Genomic DNA, 27729 nt, shown 5'->3' on the forward strand with positions numbered 1-27729 from the left:
AGCTGGCCCAAAACGAACGTTCCTAATCTGTTAGCCAGCTGGATGTGCAGTAATACTGTTATATACCGTAGTATACGGCGCTGATCCAATCACGGTGAGTGATGTATTCTATTAATAAATACAAAGTCTGCTCAGATCGGCGGAGTCAGAGAGGAGGGCTGATAATGTTACAACCTCTGTCTCAGCCAATCTGAGCTGGCTTTGTATTAATAGAATACATCGCTCCCTGTGATTGGCTCAGCGCGGTATTACTGTATGTAGCCGAAGCTACGGTACATACAGTATTTCCGCACATACAGTGGGCTGACAGATTAGGAACAATCGTTTTGGGCCAGCTTGTTAGTCCTAAACCTGGAGTTCATTAAGGTTCACATTTTATACTCGGCGTAAAAGACGACACCCCCCCCCCCCCCATTTTTTGGGGGATGTTTTAAGGTTAAAAAGTTGTCTTATACGCCAGCATATACGGTAGGTGGAGTCAGCGTCTTAGAAATGTTGTTCATAGTATTAGTTACCAAACCATGAACTGCTGGGGGGTAGTCAAGTCCGCTTCTCAGGTTTTACCCACAGGTAAGCTTATAATAAAGCTTACCCGTAGGTAAAATGAATTGCTCCTAAATGTGCACTGTTTAGGAGATCTTGAGCAGAAGCCAGTGACGTCATCTTCGCATTCGCTCTGAAGGGACAGCATACTACTCATGCCATCTCTTCTGAGCTCTCTGCCATGGCCGTGACTCATGTGCGCATGCGCAACAGCATTGTGGCTTGGCTATTTAAATGGCCAGGGCCTGTGAACCCTGAAGGAAGACCAGATAAAAAAGGCATATCCAACCTGCGGCCCAGAACCGCAGGCAATGCGGCCCACTGCCCTCTGACAATTTTTTATTTTTTTTTGCTGGGGAGTAAGGAAGTTGAGTCTAGGGCACGACCACAGCGGGTTCCAACTAACTGTAGACAGAGGCCGCCTTGGAGGGGAGGGGGAGCACTGCCGGATTACAAACAGAGGGGGGATCTCCTGCTTACCCGGCGACCGCTGTCATACGAAGCCCTGCCTCCTGGACTGACTCCTGTGATAGACAGCACATTGGTGACATCTATCATAGGAGCCGGTCCAGGAGGCAGGACTTCGTATGACAGCGGTCACCGGGTAAGCGGGAGTTCTCCGCTATGTGTAATCCAGTGGCTCTCCTCCTTGCACTGGTGAGGATACATTGGATGGGCACGCACTGGTGAAGCTGCATTGATTTGGTACTGTCTAGGCTGCAATGGATGGGCACGCACTAGGCTGCAAGTGCCGTGCTATCTGTCGGCTGCTGCAGGAGACTTAGAATGTCTGCAGTCAGTGACAGAGCCGCTGCTTTCTGTATAGTTCTGGCTCTCTCACAGGCAGAGTGATATGAAATGCACTCAGCCTGTGACAGGAGCCATACAGGGAGCAGCAGCTCTGCTCTCTACTGCAGCCGCTGCTTCCTCCAGCAGAATCCGCATGATCAGCATTACCCACCAGCAGTCTACAAAATAAGTAGAAAAGGTATGTTCATTAGCGTGTGTAAATTGTTGCAATATGTTTTTTAATAACTAGTTGCGTTTTGTCATAATAGGTCATATCCTTGGTCATGTATAAATAAGGACATGACATTTTCTGGCTGCCTAAGTCATATGTGCTAGGAGTGCAACTATCCCCCAACACATAACTGTAAATATGCCAGCATGTGCAGTATTTCTGACTCCTACCACCATGACCACTTCAAATCACTGAGGTGGTCATGGTGGTAAGAGTGTTCCTTTATCATCTCTCAGAAGACGTAAACCTCTGTATACTGATTCCATTTCATTTGATCGTCCTCTAGTTGTGTTAAATTAAAGCTGGGAGGGTGGGCGCTGTGGGAAGGGCATGGCGGCATTTTATTGCTGATCTACCTTAACTATAGTATATATTTTATATGCAGCCTGAGAAAAATTTCTCTACACTCAATGTGGCCCAGAGAAGCCAAAAGGTTGGACACCCATGAGATAAAAGGTAGAATCCCTGTCAGAGGTGACAGCGTGCCGCTGGAGAGATCCGTTCTATAGGCAAGTTTGACATAATGTGCTAGTATGCAGTGCATACTAGCACGTTATGGCTTAAGGGAGACCCCTTTTTTTTTGGTTAGGTGCTGCTTTGAGGACAGATTTAGTAGGCATTGCCTAGCATTTATATTGTGGCACTGAGCCTGCATTCACACCTGACCAGATGGCATTCCTATTAACTTTGGAGTGTTTTACATGCGTTTTGCACATTTATCAGGCTTCAGGCCTTTGTTTCCTGGGCTGGACAAGAAAGAGAGCAATTCTACAGGAGATGAGGATTTCTTCATGCACAACATTTACAAATGCTTTGAAGTCTATAGGGCTTAAGTACTTTTTGAACGCAGGTTGCCTGAGCATACAAGTGTGAACAGGGACAATTAGAAAGGACAGGATTCTGCATGTTGATCGTAGTCAGACTTGGGGAAACATGCAGAAAAATGTGAATGGGGGCTTTAGACGGCAACGTCGGCCATTCACACACGGATACCTGCACTAAAGGGTCACTTTTAGGGAATGAACAGAAGCCAGTATGCTGATGTTAAAACGATTCATTGGTATACTCAAGCACAAATTTTAATTGAAATCCCATGAGAAAAGCGATCTCTTGATCGATTGTTTGCTGGTATAAATCGGAATTTTCTAATCCGATTAAATTGTGTATGGATAACATCACAGCTCTTAGCTGTACCATACCAGAAGAGATTTGTCCATTCATGCTGTTTAGCATGGATGGGGGAATCTATGGATTTTTCTCCTTCATACAATCTTTATGTGTATGGCCAGTTTTAGTCTGCACCAAACTAAGACTTTTACTTTGCTTCTGGCATCAGAATCAGCCAGAATGAAGGTGTAAACATACCAATAATTCTTCACGTCGTCTTATGCCCAGGAGAGCACAACCCAAGATCAGCATGTACAAGGCACAGGCCAAGGGTTGCTATATTCCTTGGCAAGTGCTGTAAGAACACCGGCTCCTTGCATTCATTACAGTGCCAGAACAATAGAACAGCTAATAGAGTGCAATTACCCATCAATCAAGTAGAGTCACAATCGGAGTAAAAAAAGATAGAAATCCCACAGGGGACTCATTTTGACAAAAGAACAATCAGTAACATTTAATTATTCATTAAAGCTTTGTGATTACCTAAATTACAAGATCAAATGGCAACTTCCGTGCTACATATCCCAGGGATCTGCCCCTATTACATTTTATAGTGACAGAAAAGGAAATAAAAAAAACGTGTGTACTGATCAGCCATAACATTATGACCACTGACAGATAAAAAAACAGTGATTATCTCATTACAATGCATCCCAAAAGTGGGTGGGATAAATTAGGCAGTAAGTGAACATGTTGTCCCTGAAGTCGATGTTTTGAAAGCAGAAAAAAATTGGCAAGTGTAAGGATTTGCGTGACTTTAACAAGGGCCAACTTGTAATGGCTAGATGACTAGGTAAGAGCATCTCCTAGGACCTAACAAAAGTGGTCCAAGGAGGGAAAACCGGCAACAGGATCAAGGGAGGCCAAGGCTCATTGATGCACGTGGGGAGCAAAGGCTGGTCTGTGTAGTCCAATCCAAAATAAGAGCTTTTGTAGCTCAAATTGCTGAAAAAGTTAATGTTGGTTCTGATAGAAAGGTGTCAGAACACACAGTGCACCACAGTTTGTTGTGTCGGCTGCGTAGCCGCAGACTGGTCAGGGTGCCCAAGCTGACCTGTGCCCACAGCCATAAATGCCTACATAGGGAACGTGAGCATTGGAACTGGAACATAGGGCAATGGAAGAAGGCATCTTCAAGGTGTTGACTTGGCTACCAAATTCTCCAGATCCTAATCCTATCAAACTTATCTGTGGGATGTGCTGGAAAAAAACAAGTCCAATCCATTGAGACCCCACCTTACAACAGGATTTAAAGGATCTGCTACTGAAGGTTTGGTGCCACATACCACAGCATACCTTCGGAGGTCTAGTGGAGTCCATGCCTCAATGGGTCAGGGCTGTTGCGCGGCAAATGGGAGACCTACTCACTATTAGGTGGGTAGGTATAAAGTTATGGTCAATTAGGGTGTACCATTATATACAGTGTAATATACACTGCTCAAAAAAATGAAAGGAACACTTTTACACAGAGTATAGCTTCAAGTCATTTAAACTCCTGGGATATTGATCTGGCCAGTTAAGTAGCAGAGGGGGTTGATAATTAGTTTCAGCTGCTTTTAACAGATGCACTAGATGGGCAACAATGAGACAACCTCCAAAACAGGAATGGTTTTACAGGTGGAAGCCACTGACATTTTTCTTCTCCTACTCATCTTTTCTGACTGTTTTTCACTAGTTTTGCATTTGGCTAGGGTCAGTGTCACTACTGGTAGCATGAGGCGATACCTCGACCCTATAGAGGTTGCACAGGCAGTCCAACTCCTCCAGAATGGCACATCAATACGTGCCCATGCCATGTAGGTTTGCCGTGTCCCCCAGCACAGTCTCAAGAGCATGGAGGAGATTGCAGGAGACAGGCAGTTACTCTAGGTGAGCTGGACATGGCTGTAGAAGGTCCTTAATCCATCAGCAGGACTGGTATCTGCTACTTTCTTCAAGTAGTAACAGGATGAGCACTGCCAGAGCCATACAAAATTACCTCCAGCAGGCCACTGGTGTGAACAATCTGAAACAGACTTCATGAGGAAGACCTCAGGGCCCCGATGTCCTCTTGTGGGCCCTGTGCTTACTGCCCAGCACCGTGGAGCTCGATTGACATTTGCTGTTGAACACCAGAATTGGCAGGTCCGCCACTGGCGCCCTGTGCCTTTCACAGATGAGAGCAGGTTCACCCTGAGCACATGTGACAGACGTGAAAGGGTCTGGAGAAACCGTGGAGAACATTATGCTGCCTGTACCATCATTCAGCATGACCAGTTTGGTGGTGGGTCAGTGATGATCTGGGGAGGCATATCCACGGAGGGACGCACAGATCTCTACAGGCTAGACAATGGCACCCTGACTGCCATTAGGTATCGAGATGAAAACCTTGGACCCATTGTCAGACCCTATGCTGGTGCAGTGGGTCCTGGGTTCCTCCTGCTGCACGACAATGCCCAGCCTCATGTGGCGACAGTATGCAGCCAGTTCATGGAGGATGAAGGAATTGATGCCATTGAATGGCCCCAACGCTAGCCTGACCTAAATCCAATAGAACACCTCTGGGACATTAGGTTTTGGTCCACGCGACACCCCCAGGTTGCACCTCAGTCAGTTTAGGAGCTCAGTGATGGCCTTGTCCAGATCTGGGAGGAAATACCCCAGGACACCATTCGTCGCCTCATTAGGAGCATGCTCCGACGTCAGGCATGCATACAAGTAGGTAGGTACCATTTTGAGTTGCTACAATGAAATTTCTGCAAAATGGACTAGCCTGCTGAATCATTTTTTCACTTTGATTTTCAAGGTGTCTGAATTCAGCCCTCTGTAGGTTAATAATTTTAATTTCCATCAAACAATGTGGCATCCACTCGTTCCTCGAAACGCAATATTCCCTGCGCACACATTCAGGATAATCACCAGTTCAGGGATGCTGGGTGCTGTAAACTCAAAGTGAAGAAATGTCATCAGCACACAAAGGATTCCTCGAAAGGGTCAAAAGCTTTATTCCATGGTCACATAATAGATATGTAGCAACATTATGGAACCATGCAAGGCCCCTTCATCAGGCAAAGTGGCTGATCGCACAGATGAGCCGGTAGAAGCACCAGAGGACGGTGGGGGGCGTCCCCTCCCGCCGCCTGTAAGAACAATCAAATGGCTGAGATGCCCCCACGATTGTTCTTACGGTGCAGGGGTTGCCAGCTGCAAAAGAGGATATCTGAATGATGCCTGCAGCTGCAGGCATCATTCAGATATCTCCACTCAAGTACAGGATGATGTCCTTGGGCTGGAAGTGGTTAAAGCAGTATATGGAATATATTACCACTTCTCCATCAAGAGCACGGGTCACACTGTAGAGCACAATGGCAGAGTACATTTTCATTACTACATTAGTGTACAGATCTACTTTGAAGAAAAAGATTTGTAGGACTTAATTCACTGGTTGAGGTGTGTTTTAGGGCTTTTGGCTACCAGCCAACTCTTGTCAAGGAAGGAGGTAAAAATTTGCATGTTGGGGTATTACAGCACAACATGTTAATAAAGATTTTGTTGCAGAGCTCTATCTGCTCACTCAACAAGACCTAATTGCTTTAGTCCCATCTATTCTGCTCTCTAGATTAGACTTCTAATCTTCACACACAGACTATTATGACTATGTCTCAAAAACATCTTTCTGTCACTTAGGTCAGATGTTCATCTGATTTGGGTACCTGGTCTTATTTAGGACCAAAGAGGTCTGGGCACACTTTCCAAGCATGTTATCACATGCTGCAGCTTCCACAGTAGAGCCCTAAATGCAGATTCCACCCATTTGTGGGCAAAACCCACCTATCTCTAAATAAACTCCTTCATGAGGGTACCTGTCCTTTTTCTGCCCTAAACTGGCTCAACTTTCTGTCATTCATCCTAATCTCTCGGACATTGAGAAACCCCCTGCGCAGCTTCAGGTTAAACCGCTTCTCCAATTTCATTGTGTGGCCCTGTGTCCTGCTACACTCTCTGAGACTGAATTGTTTTTTCCTATTGAGGTATTTGTATATATCGCTATCATATCTCCTCTCAAGCAGCTCTTCTACAGCGAGAATAAATTTAGTGCTTGTTGTTCCGTGAAAATGGAGGTCCTCCAGTCCTCTTATTAATTTAGATGCCCTAATTGTGGTGACCAGAACTGGACGGAATACTCCAGATGTGGCCTAACCAGAGTTTTATAAAGTGGCAGGATTATAGTTTTATCTCTGGGGAGTATAACCCCCTGCTGGCTTTGCTTGACATTGCATTCTATTGCATTCTTCTACTAGGGCTCCCAGATCTTTCTCCATCCTTGATTCCCCCAGAGGTTCTCCCCCTAGTGAGTAGTTTGCGTTTATCTTTTTAGCCCCCAAGTGCATTACCTTACATTTCTCCACATTAAACCCCATATGCCATGTTGTTGCCCACTCTTATTTTGTTCAGGTCTTTCAGTAAAATTTCTATATCCTGATGTGAAGTTATTGTCCTGCTTATTTTTGTGTTGTCCATAAAAACTGAGATATTTAGCCCATCCTCTATATCATTTATCAATATGTTAACCACTTGCCAACCGCTCACTGAGCTGGTACTGTGGAAAAGTGTCTCGTTATCGTCCTACGTAGACCTACGTCGCTGGATCCCGCCCCCTCTCCGCGTCCCCGGAGGCTCGCTACCGCTGTATTCAGTCACAGCGGGAGTCGGGCCAGGGGAGGAGAGGCGGTGATCACCGCCGCTCTTCCCCGATCGTCGGGGGATCGAGTGAGGAAATCCGCCCGCTTGTGTAAACAAAGCGGGCGGATCTCCTCTGTGACAGACAGTCACAGATTACAGGATTCAGCATAGCTGAACCTGCGATCTGTGTCACACAATCCCCTCCCCCCACACACGTCAGTAAGCATGAGCCATACATTTAACCCCTTGATCACCAATAAAGTTAACCCCTTCCCTGCCAGTGTCATTATTACAGTAACAGTGCATATTTACAGCACTGATTACTGTAGTAATGTCACTGGTCCCCCCCAAAAGTGTCAAAAATGTCAGTTAGGGGTCCGATCTATCCACCGCAATGTCGCAGTCCCGCAAAAAAAAAAAAAAAAAAAATATCGCAGATCGCCGCCATTACTAGTAAAAAAAAATAAATATAAATAACAAATCTTTCCCGTAGTTAGTAGACGCGATAACTTTCAATCAAAGCAAAGCAAACCAATCAAAATACACCCATTGCGATTTTTTTTACCAAAAATATGTAGCAGAAAACAAATTGGCCTAAAATGTTAAAAAAAAAAATTAGATTTTTACATTTTTTTGGGAATGTTATATATCAGAATGTAAAAAAATATTGGTTTTTGTTTTTCAAAAAATTGTCGCTCTTTTTTTTTTTTTTTTTTTTTTTAAAAAAATCGCACAGGTGATCAAATACAATCAAAAGATATTTGTGGGGGAAAAAAAAAGGACATAAATTCAATTTAGGTACAGTGTCGCACGACCGTGCAATTGTCCGTTAAAGTAACGCAGTGCCGAATCGTAAAATATAGCCTGGTCAGGAAGGGGGTAAAATCTTCAGGTCTTAAAGCGGTTAAAAATACGCTCATTGAGGATTTTTTTTGTCAAAGGCATGTAGCTAAATAAATACATTTTGGCCTAAATATATGACAAAAATTGAATAAATTGGATAATTTTTAATGAAAGGCGCAGAGGTGATCAAATACCACCAAAAGGAAGCTCTGTTTGTGGGAAAAAAAAAGGATGTAAATTTCGTTTGGGTATGGCGTTGCATGACCGCGCAATTGTCAGTTAAAGTCACGCAGTGCCAAGTTGCAAAAAGTGGCCTGGATGTAAAGCAGGAAAGTCCTCCGGTGGTAAAGTGGTTAAACAGAATTGGTCCCAAGACAGAGCCTTGGGGTACTCACTTACCACTCCAGACCAGTCTGAGTACACATTATTTATCACCACCCTTTGGACACGCCCCAGTAACCGGTTTTCTATCCAAGAACAAACCTCATGGTACACGTCTGCAGATTGTAGATTAAGCGTTTATGGGGAACTGTATCGAATGCTTTTGCAAAACCCAGATACAAATCCACAGGCCTCCCCCTATCTAGATTGTAGCTCACTTCCTTGTAGTGCAAAATGCAACTATTACTCCAAAATCAGGAGCATCGTGTTTTTTTTCCCCCCCCTCTACCAGTGTTGTGATTTCAGAAAATATATAGGTAAATTAATGCAAAAAACGATCTGGCAATCTGAGATTAACAATGGAGCGGAGGACCTGGCAGTGAAAGACTTAAACTGCTGTCCACCAAAAAAATGTTTAGTTGCGTACCTCGATAACTTTACACAGCACATTTTACAAAATTTCTGCTAAATATAAAAACTAACCTGTATTGAGTTAATAACCACTAATTTGTAAAAAAAAAAAATTTTTGGATTGCACCTTTTTGCAAAATTTAGAAAAATCGAACACTCAAAAATGGAAATATCCAAACTTCTCAAAAAATCTAGAGGTGTTCACTGTTCCCTTACAGCTTTCAGAGTTTAAGACCCCCCAAACCATATATTTTCTGAAAGAAACATGACCTGTAGAATAAAAAGGTGCTACTGATTTTAACGCCTTGCGATATTTGCGCAAATGTTTATCAAAACTATTTGTTAAAAATTCTCTTAATTCATTTTTAGCAGATATAAAAACACAAAATTCCTGCTAAATTCTTACTAAATCTAAAAGCTTAACCTGTATGGAGTTATTAAAAACAACAAATATTTGTAATTTTTAAATTACGCCCTTTTGAAAAATGGTGAAAATTAAATCTACGCAAAAATGTAAAGATCCACATTTCTCTTTCAGGTGTACCATGCCCGCAGCCCCGCATAATGGCAGGTAGTGCAGCTGTGGAGGAGTCTCATTTACCTGTTCCTGAGGCGCGTTAGGTTTAAAAATGTTGCCGCCCGGCGCCAACACATCACCGCGCATGCGCCGCTCGGGAAAGCTTGTATACGTTCGGTTATTCCCGGAAATAGTCGAACGTGTACAGTCTTTCCCAAACGGCAGCAGCGCATGCGCGGTGACATGTTGGTGCCGGGCGGCGCCATTTTTATATCTAAGGTGCCTCAGGAGCACGTCGGGCCGGCCGAGGACATTTTTTTTTTTTTTTATGACTCGAGTATAAGCCGAGGGGGACGTTTTTCGCACAAAGAAAATGTGCTGGAAAAACTCGGCTTATACTTGAGTATATACGGTAAATATAAAAACGTAACCTGTATTGAGTTAATAAATATTTGTACATTTTAAAATTGCGCTATTTTAAGAAATAGTGAAAATCGGACATACACAAATTTCTCTAAAAATCTGGAGGTTTTCCTATTTCATTTATAGCTTTCAGAGTTTATAAAAGAACCCCCCCCCCCCCCCCAAAACCATATATTTCCTGAAAGCACATGGGCAGTAGAATAAAAAGAAGGTGCTACTGATTTTTTAGGGCCCCGCAATATTTGCGCAAATGTTTATCAAACCCACATTTTCGCTAAAAATATACTAAATTCATTAATAGTGGATTCATACATAGCAAAAATGTACAAAATTCTTACTAAATATAAAAGTTAAAACTGTTATGAGTTAATAAACAACAAACATTTGATCAAATATGTGTACGTTTTAAAATTGTACCTTTTTGTGAAATGGCAAAAACTGAATGTACGCAAAAAACTGTAAATAAAAACAATTTACTCTAAAAATCCAGATCCAGAGGTTATCATTTTTCATTTACAGCTCTCAGTCCCCTCGGGCACAGTTCACACTGGTGTGATGCGGGAAACCCTGTAAATCCGGGTTCCCGCATCGCACCTGAATTGCCGGCAGTTCACACTGCCCTCTGCGAACTGCTGCGGGTGTCAATACAAAGTTAATGACAACCCCAGATCGGTTTGCACATCACAATGCGAACTGTGATTTCGGACAGACAGGAATCGAATTGCTTGGTAGTGGGGGGAAAAAAAAAAAAAAAAAAAAAAAAGTCCTGCATGGAGCTTGGTTCGTCTGGGATGTGAATTCAGCCAGTTTGTATGGCTGAATTCGCATGGCACAGACATTGCATGTGATCTGCATAGCAACGCGGTGCGAACCACATGCAAAGTTTGGCATCGCAACAGTGTGAACCGGCCCTCAAACCAGACATTTTCTGAAAGCACATGAGCTGTAGAATAAAAAAAAGTGCTACTGATTTTTTGTGCGCCGCAAATTTAATTGCGCAAATGTTCATCATATTGCTATTTTCACTAAAAATACACTAAAATCATTGATAGTGCACATAAACACAACACGGCGGGCACATTTTAGGTTAATAACTCTGATCAGCGGATTGTAATCTGCTGATTAGAGTTATAGAATTGTTCTGCAGAGTCTGCTGAACAATTCTGTTATAAGTTCATGGTCATTGAAGTAACCATGAGCTTATAGCCGGGGGAGAAATGAGGTCTGTACGCCCCTGGCCAGCTGCAAGCAGTGCTGTAGGTCCGTACGCCGTACGGACCTGGCAGTGAAAGGGTTAAAGCAGATTCCTCACCTCTTCCACCTCCAGGTCAATGCACCAGATGACCAGATAATTAGCTGTCTCTTCACACACCAAGTGGGGATTATCAGATAAGTATTTCTGGCTGTCATCCCAGCGATGCAGCATTCCTATTGGACCAAAATAGAGAATATAAATTGAGCAACATACATCAGTACCACCCACAGCATCCATCATGTGCTCATTTTATCATTGACCCTTAGAAACTAGTATAAGAGTATGAGGGACACAAACATATTCTGGACCAAAAACATTTTTTTTTCAGTATAATTAGATTGAATGAATTAAAATTTCAAAACTTTAATGTGGAGTTTGGTGTTCCAGTCAACCTGTTTGGTGCCTCAGCTCAACACAATTGACAAACTAGTTATGTACGAAGATGAACCTCCCAACTACCACAAGTCCTAAACACAGGAGAAGAGGGTATTCCTACTTACCAAAATGTTTTAACTGCTTAACATTCTTTTCCACAAAGGTTTTGTGTTTTTGCTCCTTCTCTTCTTCTGACACTTCTTTATTATCTGCTTTTACATTAAACACACTCTAGAGAAAGAGAAACAATCAAATGGTTAGAAAGAAAAGAAAAAAAAACTGCAGGTTTAAAGTAGACTGTCCTATGCTGCCCATTGATGGCCAGTTCTTTTTTTCGTTGAGCCAGATTTCCCCTGCAGAGACAATGTATTCTGACAGAGGAACCCACTGTTGTCAGAATACACTGATCACTGATCAGAGGCTGCAACCAAAGCTCGACAATCGTATTCAAGTCTTTCCCTTAAACATAATTCAATAACACGTCTGACTTCTGTTGAACAGGGATGGCCACACACTGATTGAAATTCAGCTGGTCCGTGCTGATGACGAAACGCGTACAGCGCCGTCACATCACTTCCGGTTTCTTGGTGGAACGCATTGCGTTCCGGGACGCCATTTCCTCGCTTTGAACTTTCTTGTATTACCCATTTTTACGTATATATCGGAATAAAAGTTATAACGGTAATACACTATCGAGCCTCTTTTTGCCTCACATGACCTTCCCTGCCTATGTATACCATCAAGTGAACGGTATCCATTCACGGACTCTTGGACACCACACCACCCTATTAGGAGAAGCCATACTGAGTCCACCTTCCCTTTGGGATACGGATCTCCAGGGACCCCCTACAGTTCCCCCCACTACAGAAAGGAGCTAGGACATAACGGAAGGAGCACCCAACCACATCCATTATACCCGCTCTATACCCCTGTGTGGGGTGGGGATATCTGGTTAGTAGGACTTTTTACACTAGGGATCACCCTGCACCTCGCCAGTCACCCACCTCGGGGTCATCGTAAGGCTGCTTTCACTATTTCACCCGTACACCTATTAAATTACGGACTAGATACCTTTTATGTATATTTATTACTAGCCATTTGGACTTTATTACAGCCAGTCATCTAGCTGTCATAGGCTGTGCACTTTACTACACTATTTGTGATATTCACTTGGTTGTCGTATTTTATTATTACTTTATTTTTAGTGTAACACGTTTGTGTCACTAGCACCTAACACTTTATTATTGTGTTCATTTATTTATTCATACATTCACCTCGCATATTTATATCCCACCTTTGATACGCACTTTCACATTTACTCAGGTCCCCATCACCGTATTTATTTATCCACTTGCATTATTGTATTTCACATGCACTGGGCACTTTAATATTTGCTATTTACTTAGAGTGTTTTTATTACATGTGGATTGTCTATTTATTTATTTTCAGTGCATTGTATTGTATTTTATAAAAATTTGTTTTACACATTTTACACTATCTACATTTACTGTTTATTGATACCCACCATATAGGCAGCACCAATTACCCATCCCCCACCCTATATTTCATACAGTCTTTTGACTGTAGTTCAGGGTAGGCCGCAGCCTATTTATTTATTTCTATTCCTTGGATATCCTTAGCGCGGATTTTATTTCTTATCAAATTACGGTCTATGGCCTGGTAAGTTCACCTTTGTATGAAAATTTACCATGCAAAAGAGGGGCCTCGGTATTTTCACCCCTTCATAACCAAGCCTTTTTCTGACATTTGTTGCTTACAAGTTAAAATCAGTATTTTTTGCTAGAAAATTACTTGGAACCCCCAAACATTATAAATATATATTCATTTCTTAGCGGAGACCCTAGAGAACAAAATGGCGATGGTTGCAATATTTTGTCACGCGGTATTTGCGCAGCAGTCTTTCAAACGCAATTTTTTTGGAAGAAATACACTTTCATGAATTGGATAAAAAAAAAAAAAAACACACAAAACACACACACCAGTAATGTTAGCCAAATGTTTTTGTGTAAAAAGGAAATAGATACCAAACATGTCATGCTTTAAAATTGCGCACACTTGTGGAATGGAGACAAACTACAGTTCTTATAAAATCTCCATAGGCAACGCTTTTCAAAATTTTCTGTTTAGAGTTACAGAGTAGGTTTGGACTAGAATTTTTTCTCTAGCTGTAACAATTGCGGCAATACCTCACATGTGTGGTTTGAACTCCTTTTACATTATGCGGGCACAACTTACATATGCATTCGCTTCTTTCTTATTTATTTTATTTTTACACTGTCCCTTTAAAAAAAAAAAAATTTGATTACTTTTATTGTTGTCACCTATTGCTCCCTAGTTGCATCATGTTGTTATTACAAGAAAGCCGAATGTTGGCTCTAAACAACGGTACCGGGGTGATGCCTCTAGCTGCAGACACCACCCCGGTAAAACCCCTGGAACCCAAGGCCGCATATTTGCGTTATGTCAGCGCGAAGGAGGTAACACATTTTTGGCCAGGGTTGAGGGAAGCCTATCACTCAAGGTGAACTTACCTTTTATATCCCATTAATGGAGTCATATACAGTATATTCAATTGCAGCTACATTACAACATTAGTGGTCAGAAGTGGCACAGCGCAGGTCTCACTCTAGGGGGTTGGTGATTAACATGGCCATGACATCTTCCATAGCATTGCACTACATGAACCGGCTATAACAATAGGAAAAAGGTGTGCACCTGTTTTCACAAAATGCTGCAAACAGAAATGTTTTGCAAGCTTGTGCAAAATGCTGCATAAACATCACAGGTCATGCACAAAATGAAGGGAAAAAAAAAAAGCAAATCCTTTAACAATTCACAACATGGGAAGGCAGCTTGTCATATCACCAGGGAGAAGTGATATCCTTAAGGTAAAATAAAATATATATATATATATATATATATATATACACACTTTCACACAGAGTTTTGCTCAGAAGGGGGGTCTGTGAGCAGATCCCCTGAAGAATCAGAGTTGAATGGGATGGATGTCCGTGTTATGCCTGTTCAGTTTGTGGCTGGTGGACACGGGCGGACCCATGACAGCTCTAAGGCCTGCCTGATGTAAACAGATTCTACTGTCCGTTTAAATCAGGCTACCTACGATTCGTCACTTTTAGGTCTCTAAAAACAGAAAAAGCATGCTGTCCTTTTCCTCCTATTTCACAGGACCTAGAAGACTAACTAGGGGGCTGTAAACAGCGGTGTTCATTTTGGATTCAAATTTTGACTTCTTTTTAGTCATAGTCTTCTGTAAAATGCAATTTTAGTTTAAGTCACATTTAAGTCATCTACAATTGTTTTAGTCGTATTTAGTCGACTGAAATCTGACGGGTTTAGTTAAATTGTAATGCATTGTTTAAACATTTCTCTAGAATTTCCAAACTCATTATATACTCCTGGAGTAAACAAAAGATCATATTATTTACAGCATTAAAGTATAACTAAAAGGCAAAACTTTTTTTTTTTTTAAGTTTTGGACAGAGTGGATAGGAATTAGAATGCTTGTCAGTGTCTAATGCTGTCTGTGTCCCTGGGGGAGGCTCTGGGGGAGAGCCCGAAAATGCTGCGCAGTGCTCAGGGGAGAGCCCGAAAATGCTGCACAGTGCTCAGGGGAGAGCCCGAAAATGCTGCACAGTGCTCAGGGGAGAGCCCGAAAATGCTGCACAGTGCTCTGGGGAGAGCCCGAAAATGCTGCACAGTGCTCTGGGGAGAGCCCAAAAATGCTGCACAATGCTCTGGGGAGAGCCCGAAAATGCTCTGGACGGTCGTCTGTCTGCGGAGGTCTATATTGCTGCAGTGCTAAGCAAGCTACGGTCACCCCCTTCTTGCTAGGAGGCCTTTACAGGCAGAGATCAGAGGAAACTCACATGGGTAAGTGTCCCTCCCCTCTAATTTTCATTATGTTTATGTTTGGTGGTGAAAATGGGAATTGGTTTTCAATAGGACAAAAATGTGGGGGAATTTTAGTTTGGTCTTTTGTCACTGAAAAATTTGCCACTGGTGAAAATGATTACAAAATTGTTTTCTTTGATGAAATGAACACTGGTAAAAAGACATAAGTTTGTTTACACCCGCCTGTTCATACAAGTCTGCATTGGGCTTCCGGACAGATAGACCTGATCAGAATGCCTGGGTAAAGGGAGCCTACCAGAAAATTGATTAAAACATTTCTGAACCCAGCACAAACAAAAGTAATAAAATTGCAGCTCATCAGTCCTTCGATGTATTGACTGCATTCGTTTTTTTTTCACCTTTCACTTTCACCTGGTGAAAGTATCCCTTTTTGTCCTAGGAAGACAAAGCTTAATTACCAAGCTGTATCTAATTTGAAGCAGAGTGTTCCTGTGCGATTTAGGTGCGGGCATGGTGTGAACCGGCCCTTAAAGATAAAGAAAACAACCAAAGTCCCGAGTCCCCAGGAGCCTGTGCCCTGGAAGAGGTTGTGTGATTTGTAAAACCCATGCGGTGACACCATACCTTGCTAAAGCCCTCTTTGCTCAGAGTGTCCACATTCCATGGCATGGTCTTTTCCTTCTTCTTCAGGTCATCCTCCTTTTTCTGCCACTTCTTCTCCTCTTTCTTCAGCTGGTCTAGCTCCTGCTGCAGTTTCTTTGCCTCAGACTTTGCAGAATCTTGGACCTCCAGCTCCTTCAGTTTCTTCTGACAATCTAATAATTTTTTCTTGCATTCATTTGCCCCTTTCTTTAGTTCTTCCTTCTCCTTTTCAAACTCCTCCATCCTCTCCACACGGGCCTAAAAAATATTAGAACGTTAGTAAAGAATGTGGCAAGCATGGAGAACCTTTCCAGTAATAATTCATATACTACAATCTTGCCCGCCCCAGGGGCATTTATGTAACTTTCCTTCACACCTCCACCACTTAACTGTTCAGCCACCGGATGTAAAGAAATAAAAATAAAGAATAGGATACGTTTTTGGGATCTGTTACACCCCAGATCTGCTCTGTTCACACATCAGATGTACATTGTACTGTTACATATCTTGATGTCTCACATTGGTTGCATTATTTGCATGCATTACCACTCTGACTCTTCCATACCAATAAACAATTTGAACAAACAAAAGAAAACAATACTTTCAGGTATGGAGGAGCATGCAACAATTCTGGTGATTGGCTCAGCACTATCATGAGGTCAGGAAGACTCTTCATCCCCGCATAAGCTATGACTTGAGAGTTGGAGCTTTCTCAGAGCTATAAAAGGTAAGGGGGGCTTTAGAGCGAACCTTTGTAACAGCAATTGTACAATGCAGTCAATTTTTCCCTCAGTCGTATGGAAAGTTTACAATTAAAATGTACAATTGCACATAACAGGTCCACTTTAAAATCTGCAAAAAAACAGACATTTTTTCCTCACCTGGTGGCGCCACCTGAACAAGCTAGCTGTATCGATGTTGGGATGGGTGTCGTCCTCATCGTCGGATACTTCAATGTGATCCCACACGCTGTAGTCAACCATTGTGCAAGTATGCAAGGTAACTGCAGAGACATTAAAACAATGACTAAACAATGGATCGCAGGAAGCTAAGAACATAAAATACATACAACCAAAAGGATGGGCTTTTCAACACAGAGGTTGCAATTACCAATCCCCTTCTAAAAGTCGTACAAAACTCAAATTGATTATTAGGAATTGGAGCAGAGCCTTTTTAATATCCTCATAGGAACCCCTGGAATCTGGAGCCCCAGGCAGCCACCTATTCTGCCTTTAGGATCCACCACTGATCTGAATCTTACAATAAGGGCTTGTACACACCAGCTGGTGAGTGTTATCCTCCCTAAAACATGTGCATTAGGGTTATGTGATGCGTTTCATTCACACCATGCATGTGGAAGAAGCGTGCATGCATCTGCACATTTTCCATGTGTTTTATGTAGGGCAGCCCATTCATTTCAATGGATCCTCTCCCTGCACCTGCTGTCACACTATAACCACTTCAATACCCGACACTAGAGCTGCATGATTAATTGTTAATCTTAATCTCGATTCAACCCCCCCATGATTTTAATCCGCCATTTCCACGATTCGAGTAACAGTGGAGAGAGGTACAGAGAGGTATGGGTGCCTCTGCCCAATACCATACATCATCCCTTTAAATAAAATGCTAAGAAAAAAAATGGTGTTTATAAATTATGGGTCAAAACCACAGTATCTATGGGAACTACTGAGGAGTGAAAAAAGTGTGCACCAATAATAAAATTGGTCACGCCTCTTCACATGATCTAAAACTATCTAACGTGACATAAAGTGCAATCGTATCCAAAACACAGAAGTTCACTATGCACCAAAGTATAGGACCACATACAGATAAAAAAAAAAAAAATTATATATATTTATTAGGGATGCACCGAAATGAAAATTCTGGGCCGATACCGAAACCGAAAATTCAGGATGCCCTTGGCCGAAAACCGAAAATGACCTTTTTCCCCCCAATTGATTTAAAAATATTTTTTTCTATCATTTTATTAATATTAGACTTGAATTTAATGAATGTCATTTATTAGATAGAGGCATTCCATATCTCAAGCTCTTCCATCATACTGTTGTGCAGTAATATTGATTTCTGATTAAAGGCAGTAAACTACAATCCTCTATCTGAAATGAGGGTGCAGTGGAACCTTGGGGGAAGGCAGTATTTCTGCTATTAGAAGAATAATAATGAAATACTGTACCTAAATCTTGCTCACTTGATGTTCTCTAGACCTGCTGAGAGTGAGAGAGAGAGAAAATGTGTGGTGCAGCGAGATGATTCTCTGACTGTCCTGACTCAGATCGGGAACATTACTCGGGGGGGTTCAGCAGTGCTGGTCAGTAATGGAGTCTCACCTCGGTGTTTTGGGTGTCCGGTGTTCCGTGAGAATAACACCGGTGCTCGCCGCTCTACACTCACCAGCTACCATATGAATGCAGCCGCATATCTGCGGGGTAGTGACAGTGCTTCGATCACATGCCCCGCATACCACCCGTTGTTCTCCATGGACTGGTAGTGTCCGGTGTGAGCTGTGTGCCGCCTCCTCCTCCCCCCCTCTGCTCAGCGTAGCTGGTTCCCATCCCTACAAGTGAGCTGTATGGGATGGTGCGGGGAGCTGCAGAGGACCCGGGACTGGGATCAGCACAGGAAATGCTGCGGAGAGTCTGGGCATGGCCCTGGCCCGGGAATAGAGAGGGCAGCAGCAACAGCACAGCACCGGGCAGCCAATGTAATGACGGTCACAGTGTAGGACTTGGGATGGCGCAGAACTAGGACGTCACTGGTTGCTAGCACACACTAAAGCGCCTGGCGGAGGATCAAAGCGGAGATACCCACCTGACAGGAAAGTGTTGGGCTCAGCTATTAGCGGCCGATCGCTCGCCCGCCCGGTATACTTCATCTGCATTGCGTGCATTATTTTCGGCATCTTGGATCCGTTTACTGCCGAAATGGGATAGGCCCATTTTCGGCCGAAATTTCAGTGCACCATATATATATATATATATATATATATAAAGTGTGTGTGTGTGTGTGTGTGTGTGTGTGTGTGTGTGTGTGTGTGTGTGTGTGTGTGTGTGTGTGTGTGTGTGTGTGTGTGTGTGTGTGTATATATATATATACACATACATACAGTCAGGTGACGTCATATATATTGGGACATCTACTCAATTCTAATCTTTTTATACTCTATTCACCACCACAATGGATTTGAAATGAAACAAACAAGATGTGCTTTAACTGCAGATTTTCAGCTTTAATTTGAGGGTATTTACATCCAAATCAGGTGAAAGGTGTAGGAATTACAACAGTTTGTATATGTGCCTCCCACTTTTTAAGGGACCAAAGGTAATAGGAGAATTGGCTGCTTAGCTGGTCCATGGCCAGGTGTGTGTTATTCCCTCATTATCCCATTTACAAGGAGCAGATAAAAGGTCCCAAGTTAATTTCAAGTGTGCTATTTGCATTTGGAATATGTTGCTGTCAAATCTCAATATGAGATCCAAAGAGCTGTCACCATCAGTGAAGCAAGCCATCATTTAGGCTGAATAAACAAAACAAACCCATCAGAGAGATAGCTAAAACATTAGGTTTGGCCAAATGAACTGCTTAGAACATCCTTAAAAAGAAAGAAAGCACCGGTGAGCTCAGCAACACCAAAAGACCCGGAAGACCACGGAAAACAATTGTGGTGGATGACCGAAGAATTCTTTCCCTGGTGAAGAAAACACCCTTCACAACAGTTGGTCAGATCAGGAACACTCTCCAGGAGGTAGGTGTATGTGTGTAAAAGTCAACAATCAAGAGAAGACTTCACCAGAGTGAATACAGAGGGTTCACCACAAGACATAAACCATTGGTGAGCCTCAAAAACAGGGAGGCCAGATTAGAGTTTGCCAAACAACATCTAAAAAAGCCTTCACAGTTCTGGAACAACATCCTATGGACAGATGAGACCAAGATCAACTTGTACCATAGTGATGGGAAGAGAAGAGTTTGGAGAAGGAAAGGAACTGCTCATGATCCAAAGCATACCACCTCATCAGTGAAGCATGGTGGTGGTAGTGTCATTGCTTGGGCATGTATGGCTGCCAATGGAACTGGTTCTCTTGTATTTATTGATGATGTGACTGCTGACAAAAGCAGCAGGATGAATTCTGAAGTGTTTCGGGCAATATTATCTGCTCATATTCAGCCAAATGCTTCAGAACTCATTGGACGACACTTCACAGTGCAGATGGACAATGACCCGAAGCATACTGTGAAAGCAACCAAAGAGTTTTTTAAGGGAAAGAAGTGGAATGTTATGCAATGGCCAAGTCAATCACCTGACCTGAATCCGATTGAGAATGCATTTCACTTGCTGAAGACAAAACTGAAGAGAAAATGCCCCAAGAACAAGCAGGAACTGAAGACAGTTGCAGTAGAGGCCTGGCAGAGCATCACCAGGGATGAAACCCAGCGTCTGGTGATGTCTATGCGTTCCAGACTTCAGACTGTAATTGACTGCAAAGGATTTGCAACCAAGTATTAAAAAGTGAAAGTTTGATTTATGATCGTTAATCTGTCCCATTACTTTTGGTCCCTTAAAAAGTGGGAGGCACATATACAAACTGTTGTAATTCCTACACCGTTCACCTGATTTGGATGAAAATACCCTCAAATTAAAGCTGAAAGTCTGCAGTTAAAGTACATCTTGTTTGTTTCATTTCAAATTCATTGTGGTGGTGTATAGAGCCAAAAATATTAGAGTTGTGTCGATGTCCCAATATTTATGGACCTGACCGTATATAATACAAATCAATTCAAAACAACCAATAACCCCACAACATACAATATATGTGACCTTAATCCTCAAATATGCTCATAAAGTGTTAAAGTGCATAGTAAAACATAACTACATATGTGCAAAAGAAATACATTGTGCCAAAAAATATACAAGTCCATATAAATTGTTCCAGTTCAAAGTGGTTTGTGCTTTTAAAATCGTGCAGCAATATCGAACCAGTGAGTAGGTGAAAAACACTGTCCCCCCCCTTGTGGGCTTACACTCACCAGATGGCTACACCCCTTCAGGGCAGAAGGCACTGTCTATTAACCACTTCCCGCCCGCCCTATTACAGATTGATGGCGAGAATGTGGTTGTATTATCCTGACCGGACGTCATATGACGGCGGCAGGATAATACAGCTCTGGGCGCCCCCCCTGGGGCGCGCAGAGCGGCGATCGGTGACGCAAGGTGTCAGCCTGACACCCTGCATCTCCGATTTCGGTATAGAGACTACTGACGTAGCTCTTTACCATGTGATCAGCCGTGTCCAATCACGGCTGGTCACATAGTAAACAGGAACAGCCGTTGATCGGCTTTCCTTAGTTCGTGCCTGACAGGCACGAGTAAAGGAGTGCCGATCGGCGGCTCCCCTGACAGGGGGGGGGGGGGGGGGGTCGGCACTGGTAATCAGATCATTGATTACCAGTGCAGACCCTCGGGGGGGATGCCACTAGAACCACCAGGGATGCCCACTATGACCCCAGGGATGCCCACTATGACTCCAGGGATGCCCACTATGGCCAACAGGGATGGCAATCAGGGCTCAGGGAGCCCCCCCATTGCCCTCTCCATCCGTGTTGCCCACCAGTGCCCTCCCTATCAGTGCTGCCCACAAGTGCCCATCATTGCCATCTTTCAGTGTCACCCACCAGTGCCCATTATTGCCCACCAGTGCCGCCTATCAGTGCCCATTAGTGCCACCCCTCAGTGCCGATCAGTGCCGCCTATAAATGCCCATTAGTGCCCGTCAGTGCCACCTATCATTGCCCATCAGTGCCACCTATCAGTGCCCATCAATGCCCCCTATCAGTGCCCATCAATGCCCCCTATCAGTGCCCACCAATGCTGCATATCTGTGCTACCTATCAGTGCCACATATCAGTGCCTTTCAGTGCCGCATATCAGTGCCGCCCCATCAGTGCCACCCCATCAGTGCAGGAAAAAACGTATTTACAAAATTGTATAACAAAAAAAAAAATTTTTTTTTTTTTTCAAACTTTTCGGTATTTTTTTATTTGTTTAGCAAAAAGGAAAAAACCCACAGGTGATCAAATACCACCAAAAGAAAGCTCTATTTGTGGGGGAAAAATGACATAAATTTGGTTTAGGTACAGTGTTGCATGACCGCGCAATTGTCTTTCAAAATGCAACAGCGCTAAAAGGGGAAAATTGGCCTGGGCAGGAAGGAGGAAAGTGCCCTGTATTGAAGTGGTTAATGTTGCAGTCCTTTTTTGGAAATGTTTGGTCCTTCCTCCTTCTCATTTCATGTGATCGGTAGATATATTCGCTATCATGATTCGTCAGAGCGGCGGCTCCTGATGACGTCATTCTGACAAAACGCGTTGAGCAGGGCAATAGCGTCCCTTCTGCTTTTCGGTCCGTGGAACGCAAGGCGTCCCGGATACAGCATTTACTATATGCGCATTTAACTTCCTACTGTTGTGAGTTTTTGGCTTTGCTAACAATAAATGTATTAAACTGAAGCCCCGTACACACGTACCGATGGTCGGCTTACAAATGTTCCTCTTTTCTCCCCGGGATGTCGGTGTCTGCTGAAAAGTGCAAAGACAGCACAAGGACAGCACAAGAATTTTGTCCGCCGACTGCAGAAGTGATGTCATGTAATGGTTAACTTTCCCTGTGTTTTCTATTTTCTGAGCATGCCCAGTCTTGCAAATCTGCGGTCTGTCGGCCGAATTGTGTACTGACAGGCGAACAATCGTCCGTTCTGGTGTCGGCATACAAATATTTTCATGTTTGCACGAAAGACTTTTGTCCGCGGATTGTGCGCAGACATCTGTCGGAGGCACCATACTAACACGCGTACAATCGGCAGATCCTTCGTCCACCGACGTTTGTATGCCGACGATCGGTACGTGTGTACGGGCCTTGAGTCACACTCTGAGATATCTCTTTTTCCACCCATTCCCTATATGAGTATTTCCACCAATCACATCCAGTGAGGAGGAAAGATCAGACGTTACCAAAAAGGGATTGTAACATTAAAGCAGAGTTCCGGGCACAGAATCTTTTTTTTTTTTTTTTTTAATGTCCCCCAAACAGTGACCCTTAGACCTCTATACATCTGCTAATCCTGTTTCTCACAATGAAATAATCGGTTTGCACGTATAAAATCTTAATTTATAAAATGTATGACGAGCGCCGCCATCTTTGTTCTGGATCGCCGAGTCCGTTGTAGGGAATTGTCTTCCCTTCTTTCTTGTTCTAGTGGGCGGAGGCCTGTGAGTCCAGCGCGAAATCTCGCGCATGCCCAGTACTATGCGATCGGCATAGTACTGGTTTCCATAGGGACGGCAATGTTGAGGAAGTTGCCGCCCCTATAAAGCCATCCTCCGCCTCCCGGAAGCTCAGAAAACGTGCAGAGAGGAGAGAGAGGAGCAGACCGCCTAACATCGCGTCATTTCCTGTTTGGAAATAAAGCGATGAGAAGAGCGGCCGGCTGCCTACGTCATATATATATATATATATAATGTTTGGGGGGGATCTAAGTAATTTTCTAGCAAAAAAAACACTGATTTTAACTTGTAAGCAACAAGTGTTAGAAAAAGGCTTAGTCCTTAAGAGGTTAAACTGACCTCATTTGCAAACTGAAGTTCATCCCTTTGATCCAAAAGAACAAAATGATACAATGTTTCTTGTTATCTCTCAGCGCTGAGCAATGTTGTAATAAACATTTGCCTTTTTTTTTTTTTTTTTGACAGCTGAGAGAAGAGAACGGCTCTGCATTTGTTTAACATGAATCGTGGAAATGCCGGTGTAACGTTAAAAAACCCTACCCGTGAAAATTCCCTACCCTGGTCACTTCCTGTGAGGGTACGTCATTCAACAGCTGAGCAGCTTCCCAGTGTGCATATGCTCACAGCTGCGGCGGGTAGGGAATATTCATGGAGTAGTGTTTTATAACCTTACACTGCGTCATTTATCAGCTGTTGCAGCGCGTCCCACTGCACATGCCCAGCCGCTAAATTAAAGCGGAGTTCCACCCAGTGCACATTTTTTTTTTTTTTTTTAAATACCCCCGGGACAGTCAGGGCTAGTGCATTCCACAATGGCTAGCCTCTGATCTGTCCCGGGTTGCACTTACCTTTTAGGAGAAATACTTACCTTGAAAAAGTATTCTCCAGCGCTGCCATCTCAGGTGTGGGCAGCTTGAAGCCAGAGCGATCCTCTTCGGCGTCCTCTTCCTTCTTCTTCGGTCCCACGATGCACTGCACCGGCCCCGACGTCACTTCCGGTGCGCGCGCGTCATCCCTCCACAGCTTCTGGGCATGCCCAGAAGCTGTTTAGAAGGGAATGACGCGCGCGCGCCGGAACTGACGTCGGGGCCGGTGCAGGCGCAATGATTCCTGGGAGCGATGACGTTCAGCTCCCAGGAATCATTGCAAATGCCAGGAAGTGACGACGGGCGGCGGCCGCCGAGGGGAGGAAGAAGGAAGTAAGTATATTTTCTCTACAAGGTAAATAAAAAAATAAAAAATTGCGATTATCCATTTGTTTTTCAGGTGACCCGGAGCGAGAAGATGGAGGTAAGTATAAAATTAGGGTGGAACTCCACTTTAAATCATCTCGGAGACTTCCCTCATCAGCAGGTGCGGTGTCCCAAATGAGTGACTGTTACGGTATAAAACATTGTAGCCGTGATTTGTATTTTCATACACCCGCTGCCGATTACATTTTCCTGGAGCAGAGATGAGGGAAGTCTGACGGGTTGGAGCAGAGATGATTTTGCACGGCAACAGCTGGTGAATGAGGCGGGGTTCCGTGAAGAGACACTACCCCCTACCCGCCGCAGCTGTGAGCATGCGCACTGGCAAGCGGCTCGGCTGATGTATGACGTATCCTCACCAGAAGGGATGAGGGTAGGGAATTTTCACGGAACACCGGAATGAGAGCCTGAGGGGGGTGGAAGCAAGATTGCGATTATTTAATGTTTAATCTTACAGCTCTAGGTTTCAGGAAATAAATTTGCACTGTGTATGGCTGGCCTTACCACTGGACGTGAAAGAAGATCCCAATTTTTGGGTTGTCACTAGAAGAATAGAGAGAACATCTTCCCATGGGGACACTAGTTCTGGTGACACCCTGGGTTCACTTCTTGTTTAAATTATAGGACAGGAAATCGAAGGAAAATCTCCCTAATGGGATGGTAAAAGGGGCCAAGGGCTATCACAAAAAAAAAAAAGTTTTGCATTTATTTCTACTTTAAATGTCTATCAGGAGTGGGGGAGGGGAGATATGTAAAATACCAAAAAAGAGTGAGGGTCCGCTTTAAAGGTTTAGAATTGGTTTGCATTCCACCCATAACCAGGATGCAATCTTCTCTAGACGAGAAACTGCACACTTTCTGGGCTCTCCTAGGAAGCCTTTCCCAGGGGGGGGGTCCAGCACACTAGTTTACACTGAGGGTGTAGGGAAGGGGTGCAGGAGAGGGCTGAGGACCCCGCATGTGACCTACCAGTGCATAGAATCTCCATAGGATTTGTAACACACTACCCATACAAGTCCATTCACTACAAAGAGACTCCAGGGAAAGGTGTCCCCCTAATATCTGCCCCAAAGGGACACCAAATACATGGCATACCTGGATGCAGGGGACAGAACTACACATGTGCTGGAGTCATACAATGCACAACACAACGTCTGCTGAACACAAAGGATACAACGTCACAAACCACCCCCGACACACATACCTCACGTAGAAGCAGCAATTAGCAGCCTGTCCCTGCTTTCTGGAAGGCTCTGGCACTCTCTAGCCACCCCCTGCCCTTTCCTTGACGTCACTTCCGCCAGCTTCAGCCCGTCAGCCTGCCCTCTCTCTGACGTCTCTTCCCCCCCAACCTTCAGCCCATTCGCCAGATCCTTGCTCTGACGTCACTTCCTCGGCGCTGTGTTCCAACGATACCCCGCCTTCCTCGCATACGGTGCAGTAGGAGAAAGGAGGAGGGAGGGCGTCCAAGTGTTAGTGTGGGGCGTGGCTTGTGAGGCCGTGATGACCTAACGGGGATGTTCTCTGGAACTTCCATCTCATTGAGAACTTACTAGACTGGAGATGTGCATGGCAGCCAATCAGCTTACAGCTTTCATTTTCAACGTTTAAATGAACAAGCTGAAGCTAGAAGCTGGCTGGCTACTATGCACAGCTGGTCTAGATTCAGTTTTGATAGATTCCCCTTATTATCCCTAGAAAGGGTTGCTATGTATTCTATATAAATATATATATTATCAATAGCAGTGTGTTCTGTATTCATGTATTCTATTACAGTGAGATGCAGGGAATAGTTTAGTGGCAGTTCTGAGCTCCATTTCCATCCAGTCTCTGGATTAATGATGGTAATGTTATGACAGTGAGGATTAGAACCCCTCTCAGGTTCCTCCATCGGTGTCCCATTGCTGAGATTTCTCTTCAATTCCTGTCCCATAGCCACAACAGGAAGTGACAGGAAATCCCTGAAAATTGATGGAATCCCAGGTTGTCACTGTGGGAGATGGGGAGATATCAAATTCTATGTGTCCTCCATTTTGTATGTCCCTACCCCATTTTGTATGCATTAATGTCTTATAAGCTGTGTGTTTGTGTGTGTATGTGACCTTAGTTACACAAGATATGAAAAGTGTCTACGTACCATGGAAAGTTTCTGCAGTTCGCGATAAGGCTGTGTCAGGTGATTCTAGTCACACGATATATGTCTTATATGGTATTACTCCCCAAGGTGACCTTTTGTCTCCTGAAGCTGTTTAACCAATAAGAACGTAACAAGTGCCCTATACCTATGATTATATGCCTTTATCTTTACTATATAAGCCGCAACGAGCCTATAATAAACTGAGAGCTTGGTTTCACTATACATCTGTCTCCGTCTGTGTTATTTCCAGAAACCAGCCTCCCAGGCCTGCCAGACACAAAGCGAGCAAAGAATTTATAGATAGTACGGTACTATCATTGGGACCAGGGGTCTCAGCAACCAACAGTTTTGGGGGCTATGTCCGGGATATGAGAGTCACTCTCCGCGGACACCCACACTCACCCGGTAAGTAGAAAACTCCTTTCTATGTAACCGATTGTAGTGCGGCTCCGGGGGACACTGGCTAGACTCATATCCAATTGAACCACAGGGGTTGGTGTGTTCCGGGAACACACGCAACATACCTATAATTGAAATATTTCAGGGAAATATTTAGTCTCAGGGAGACTTAAGAAGTGTTAGAAAATTGCTCGTTTTGTGTCTGAAAAATCTTTAAGCTTTCCTTCTCTGTCGCATAGAAGTATAAGATAATCTGTTTGTATGATTCAATGAGTCTGGGTGGTAAGTGAACAGACCTGAGTCATTTACTGAATGTTCTTTCTCTGATGAGAATGCCAGAGTAGTCACGCTGCATTCGAAAACGCTCCGTATTGTCAGCACGGCTGAAATACACTGTGACTAGTTCACGTTTTGGGAAGACGCACACAGGGCAACCTGGGTGGCAGTCGAGCACTGTGAACGTTCCATGACTCTGTGATAGATTGTAGCAGATGCCCTGTCCAATCT

The 27729-nt window shown here is 43.7% G+C and overlaps 1 protein-coding gene across 1 annotated transcript in view; it reads right to left on the reverse strand.

The window, feature by feature from the left end:
* CDC37 (cell division cycle 37, HSP90 cochaperone) overlaps positions 1-26027 on the reverse strand; it is a 37896-nt gene extending 11869 nt beyond the window's left edge. The window contains exons 1-5 of the mRNA XM_082252983.1: positions 25891-26027; positions 17016-17137; positions 16117-16392; positions 11724-11829; positions 11281-11396 (exon numbers count right to left, since the gene is read on the reverse strand). Of these exons, the coding sequence (XP_082109109.1) occupies positions 11281-11396; positions 11724-11829; positions 16117-16392; positions 17016-17117 (600 nt within the window). The 5' untranslated portion in view covers positions 17118-17137; positions 25891-26027. The remainder of the gene's footprint in view (positions 1-11280; positions 11397-11723; positions 11830-16116; positions 16393-17015; positions 17138-25890) is intronic.
* Positions 26028-27729: the final 1702 nt, after the last annotated feature.

The sequence above is a fragment of the Pelophylax lessonae genome, assembly GCF_965119305.1.
Source record: "Pelophylax lessonae genome assembly, chromosome: 4".
In the NCBI taxonomy this organism is placed as follows: domain Eukaryota; kingdom Metazoa; phylum Chordata; class Amphibia; order Anura; family Ranidae; genus Pelophylax; species Pelophylax lessonae.